At 38.2% G+C, this 5970-nt stretch overlaps 1 protein-coding gene across 1 annotated transcript; it reads left to right on the plus strand.

Annotated features, from left to right (window-relative positions):
• Window positions 1-2010: 2010 nt before the first annotated feature.
• On the plus strand, window positions 2011-5693 carry LOC109163104. Its single transcript, XM_019311826.1, has 9 exons — window positions 2011-2489; window positions 2756-2940; window positions 3364-3545; window positions 3643-3927; window positions 3998-4056; window positions 4332-4368; window positions 4449-4520; window positions 4702-5023; window positions 5116-5693. Exons 1-9 carry the CDS (start codon window positions 2369-2371, stop codon window positions 5488-5490), a joined length of 1638 nt encoding a protein of 545 aa, XP_019167371.1. The 5' UTR covers window positions 2011-2368; the 3' UTR covers window positions 5491-5693.
• Window positions 5694-5970: the final 277 nt, after the last annotated feature.

Here is a 5970-nt window from a genome sequence, read left to right on the forward strand (position 1 = left end):
TGCCGTTACACCTATCTCTCAATTAGCATTTACTATAAAATTTATTTAAAAATAAAAATAAAAAATCCTCCTTACTTTCATCTTTTTTGTCACAAATATGTTCATTAATTTGAACAATTTAAATTAATATTCACGCACTTTTTTTTAATATTACTAATCCTATTATAATATAATATTTGTTTATACTAGAGTTCAAATTAGTTCATGACCTTCTATTCAGAAAAGTCATTTCATTCCCTTACACTTTGGTGACGTTAGTTCAAACATGAAAATTAAAATCAAAATTGTGATTAAAGAATTCTAATTAAAACATGAGGAAAAATTATACGAAAATATCAACGAGTCTAAGCCCTCTGGGAATGCTCCAAAATAACAATCTTTGAGGGCAATAATGAAAGTAATAATTTATCTTTTTTTTAAACACTCTTTACAAGTCTTTTTATACTTTCTCAATTTTTTTCAACTCAAAGAGTCAATGTACCACCATCGAAGTTTGATCCTCTGATCACCTATTTAAAATGGTAACAGATGTGCCATACCACCCAACCCATTTAAAATAGTAACAGATGTGTCAATTTTTTTTTTTGGTTGCCCAAAGGTATCCCTCCAGCCAATAGTCAGAAGACTAATCCTTTGTCCCTACTATCAGCACACTAAGTGGTAGGAGACTGGCCAAATAATTTGCTCCATTCACATTAGTGGAGATCGAACAATTATGGTAAGATTGTTATTCTAAAATAGGGATGTCAATTGAACCCGCATCCGACGGGGAACCCGATTCCCCGCCCCTACGGGGACGGGGATTGGGACAGAAATAGGGGATTGGGGATGGGAATGGGGACAATTTTGAATTCCCCGCCGGGGACGGGAGCGGGGATGGGGAGTACTCTCCCCGCCCCGCCCCGTCCCCGATATATGTATATATATATATATATATATATATATATATATATATATATATATATATATATATATTGCCACACAACACACACAAATGTAGTACTTTGTATACAATATATATAATTTTAGAAGTATTCTTGTCATTGTATGTCATGCATATTTAAATAAAATGTTTAATTGTAAAATATTGAATACAACTTTGAGTTGGGGATGAATATATATGCGTTATTTATTTAAATGTTTTTTAATGTTTAATTTTTATTTTTTTTATAACTTGTTAACGGGGTGGGGATTCCCCGTCCCCGAATAATCCCCGTGGGGATGGGGATGGGGGGAATTTTTCATTCCCCGGCGGGGATGGGGATGGGGACGGGGAATGGGGAAAAAGTCGGGGACGGGGATGGGGGGTATGTCTCCCGCCCCCACCTCGCCCCGTTGATATCCCTATTCTAAAAGATATACATGTTTACTCATTGAATTAGTTGGCATTGTAATATAATTTATAACGAAAATGCTTCCGCTCCTACAATTAACAATTGTATAGATTATCCTAAAATTTGCTGAATTAATCTTATACTTACAAAATCCGCCTCAAAAGTCACTATAGAAGTAAATCGCAAGTCACACAATCAACTCACTTATCAGACTCTATTATTGATGCGCGCATGAAGGACTCAATCCATTTGTCAAGTCAATTAGCGACAAAAATTTAGTGCAAATTTTTTATTTATGTAACAATATCCCTCCCTATTATCTATTCATGGAATCATGGATTAGTTTTTTTCACCAGCGACAGTGTGGAGCAACATCTCAAAGTGAGGGGGGTTTCTTGTGCAGTGAGCACATGTCTAGCCTCTGTAGTTCATGTTCAGTTAAGTTATCATGATTTACATCCTGGGTCGGGGTGTGGGGTGCCTTGGGGTTCAACCTTTTGGAAGTTGAATGGATTAGTTTTTTTTTTTTTTTTTTTTTTTCATGACTTATCACGTCTCTATTTTATCTAATAAAAAGATTAATGATAATGGTTTTCTTTCCCAATCTTTCAAAGTCTCAACGACTCATCATCTTTATTTGTTAGGACTTTCGTCACTTTGGAGACATTTTTGTTCTTTTTCCTGTTTTCATTTTCCATTGGATTTCCTGAAGATAAGATTTTTGTTTTCTCTCTGAAGAGTTCCAAGGTGGTCGTACCTCAAAAAACATGGATCCAAACCGCGGAATCAAAGACGTGCAACGCCAGTTTCCTCAAACACGTCATACTGCTTCTACAATAGTATATATGTGTATATATATACATTAAACACACACGGCAAGAATTCTGAATTCCCTTTTTGGCTTCCTTCCTGAAGAGACCACTGAGCTTCTTTTCTTTTCCCGTATAAAGTCAAGAAAATAGTGAAAAACAATACCCAATACAAGAATTTAGAGTGTTTTAATCCTCGGGTAAACACTAAACAAGTAAACAGCCATGCTCTCAAGCAATCAAATCTCCCGTTTACCCTCTTTTCTGTTCATATTCTTCATAACCCTTTTGTCTCCAGTTGGGTTAGCTTCTGTGATTGATCACATTGAATCTACTCCCATTCCAGGCAAGTCTTTTATATATGCATTTACCAATATCTGTGTTGTTTGGCAATTCACATTTTTGGGTTCTTAGAGAACTCATCAGGGGAGTATTTATGAACAAAAAAGTTGTGTTTTTGGCCGTTTGCTCTTAGTGGGTGTGTAATTTCCAGTTTTGGGTTTAGTTTTTTTTCAAGAATTTGTGAACAAGGGTATCCGATTTTGCTTGTTTGTTGCTAGTTAGTGGATTATTTATGAAAACAGATTGGTTTTCTGTGTTTGTTGAGAGTAGGTGTGGTTGATGGGAGCAATAGTGGTGCAGTTTCTAGGGGAAATGGAAGGTCACTTTTACAGGACAACAATGGTGGAAATTCATCCTTGATACTCGCTGCAGATAGAACACACAGGAAAGACCCATCTGACAAGCTAAACTACTATACTGGTGGATGGAATATCAGTAATGACCATTACATGTCTGTAAGTATTGTTCCCTTTGAAATATATAAAAATCCATTCTTTTGCAAATGTCAACTGTTTCAGCATTCTTGATGTTTTGGTAATACTAATTAATGTTTCCCAGTTTGTGTGTTTTAATGTGGTTTGTTTATGTTTAGGTGTCTTTGTCATATCATTATGTGTACTATGTGCCGGCTTCTTAATGTTTCAGTCATAGATGTAGCTAATTGAAAAGCGTCTAAACTAAACTTTAGAGAATTTGTTGTGCTTTTCGAAACTCTTTTGTTCTTTTTCTTGTGTTTTTCTTGCATTTTAAACCGAATGTTGAATTGCTCAACCCCCTTACTTGGTTTGTCTGTTTTCTGGTGTCTTTTTCTTAAGGTCCCAGCTTACAATGTATAAACTTTCTGTAATATAATATTTGATTTCGAATTTTTTATGCAGTCTGTGGCTTTTACTGGTGCCCCGCTTTTCTTCATCGCTGCTGTTTGGTTTTTGGGATTTGGCGTTGCGTTGCTGTTAGTCTGTCTTTGCTGTTGCTGCTGCGGGAAAACTCGTTATGGTTACTCCCGAAGTGCTTATGCACTTTCACTTGCCTTTCTGGCGTTATTTACTGTTGCTGCAATGTAATGGCTTCTGATCTTCCTGGATTGCACTTACCCGTAATATATATCACTCGAGATTGTTTTTATTCGAACTTATTTCGTACTAAATGTGCTTCAGCATTGGCTCTGCGGTTCTGTATACTGGACAAGACAAGTTTTACGGTAGTACAAGAGACACGATGGACTTTGTTGTGGCCCAAGCAGATTCCACGGTCTACAAACTAAGAAACGTGTCGAGTGTTCTGGCTGTGGCCAAAAGTACGGGAGTTGCTCAAATTTTTCTCCCGAAAGATGTTCAGAACAGCATCGATAGGGTTGATGACACCATCAACTCTGCTGCTAACACTCTCGAAACGGAAACCCGGAACAACAAGAGGGACATCTTACGTGTTATAGATGTGGTGTAAGTACTTTGTTATATTCTCTTTAAACCACTTCAATTGAACTATTATGAAGGCGTAGTTGTTTTGCAGGAGTCAGACTCTCATAATTTTGGCTGCCGTTATGCTTGGCTTGGCCGCTCTTGGTTTCTGTAAGATTTGCGTTCCCTTAGACAAACACTACTGGAAATTATGGAATTTCCGACCACCTGAAAGTGATCTTAAATCAAGTCAAAAGTCTTGTTCTGACCACTCTTGGTATCCGGAAAAACCTTTGTTGCTATTTCCGACCACTTTTTGCTTTCAACTTGATTTAAGATCACTTTCAGGTGGTTGGAAATTCCATAATTTCCAGTAGTGAAAATTTGTAGTTAATATTACTATCAATCATCTCGGTTGAGCTAATTCTTTTTTAAATTTGGTGCAGTATTGTCTATCCTTGGCCTGCAATTTCTCGTGTACATGTAAGCTTCGCCACAAGCATCTACTTCCCATTTCGCTTAAGATACACTTTGTTATCGTAAAATCGTTTCATTTCCTGCAGTCTGGTGATCCTAGGATGGATTCTCATTGCAGCAACTTTTTTCTTGAGCGGTGTATTTTTAGTTCTTCACAAGTAAGTCCTCCCGCAATTATATACTTCTCTAGTTATTACCAAACTTGATTAATGTTAGAATCAAGCGTTGAAGGCGCAACTTTATTTCCTTATATACTGTCACATTTTCGAGAGCCAGGGTGCTGGATTTGGCCCTTCACTGGCCTTTGTCCAACAATTAATATTTTTCTCTGTGTTTTAGCGTGGTCGGAGACACTTGTGTTGCGATGGATCAATGGGCTAAGCACCCGGAGGCTCATACCGCGTTGGATGATATTATTCCGTGTGTAGACCCTCAAGCTGCTCGAGCTGTGCTGTCCGAAAGCAAAGAGGTGACATTCCAGATGGTTGGGGTCGTTAACAGGATCATAAACAATGTGTCTAACGTTAACATGCCAACCGGTTCACCCGCTTGGTACAATCAATCCGGTCCGTTGGTGCCTAGCCTCTGCAATCCATTTAACTCTGACAAGACAGATCGAAAGTGTGCTGCTGGCGAGGTTGAGTTCAGTAACGCAACCGAGGTACATAATTTCGTTTTAGAAACAAGGATTGTAGCATTAAGTTGTTAACCAAGTGAACTTTAAGGTAACATATGTTGTTTTTATTAATCTAGGTTTGGAAGAGTTATGTCTGTAAAGTTTCGGCGAAGAATGTGTGCACCACAGTGGGGCGTTTAACGCCTGATCTGTACGGGCAGATGAACACTGCGGTTAACATCAGTGGCGGTCTATACCACTATGGTCCATTCCTCACTGAACTTCTCGACTGCACTTTCCTTCGAGGTACGTTCAATGTGATACACGACGATCATTGCCCCGATTTGAGCAAGTACAGCAAGTGGGTCTACATCGGGCTGGCTCTGGCATCGGCTGCCGTGATGTTCTCGCTCATATTCTGGGTAGTCTACGCCAGAGAGAGACGCCACCGTAAGTACACCAAACTTGTAGACGCGAGATCCGGGTTGGGCACTCCTTCCCAAAGTAAATGATGATTGTTAAGGTAATTATGAACACTTGCATATTAACTACTAGGATACTCAAGGGTATTGATCTTGACATACATTCATGGTGTGAATATCATAGTCAGACAAAGAATTACAATTTTATGTAACCAAAGGATCATAATGTTTTTGGAGCCTCAAGTTTCTGTGTTCTTATTTCAGTATTACTAATTGAAGCATGTGCTCCATCTGAACTAAAAGCTTAAACTGATAGTTGAATTGCACATTTATGGTTATATATTATATGCTCGGCATTGCTGTCGTTATCATTGATTGTCATTTTAGGAGGATTGGTTTTGGTTTTGCTGACTCAGTCCTCATTTTCTGCTAACCCAAAGGTGGCTAAGTTCAAAGATTTTGTGTTTGTCACATCTACATTTTCAAACCTTTGATGGGTATGTGTACCAAATATCTAGGACAGTTGTTCCTACTCAAATGCATCTATAGCTCTACATGCACTTCGTTAAT

The sequence above is a fragment of the Ipomoea nil genome, unplaced genomic scaffold, assembly GCF_001879475.1.
Source record: "Ipomoea nil cultivar Tokyo-kokei standard unplaced genomic scaffold, Asagao_1.1 scaffold2975, whole genome shotgun sequence".
Classification (NCBI taxonomy): Eukaryota; Viridiplantae; Streptophyta; class Magnoliopsida; order Solanales; family Convolvulaceae; genus Ipomoea; species Ipomoea nil.

Excerpts from the sequence above, each read along its gene's own strand:
- LOC109163104 (XM_019311826.1), top strand. The coding sequence starts at position 2,369 with ATGCTCTCAAGCAATCAAATCTCCCGTTTACCCTCTTTTCTGTTCATA. Across the intron at positions 3,928-3,997 it reads TTACGTGTTATAGATGTGGT|GAGTCAGACTCTCATAATTT; the intron begins GTAAGTACTTTG and ends GTTGTTTTGCAG. Across the intron at positions 5,024-5,115 it reads AGTTCAGTAACGCAACCGAG|GTTTGGAAGAGTTATGTCTG; the intron begins GTACATAATTTC and ends TTATTAATCTAG.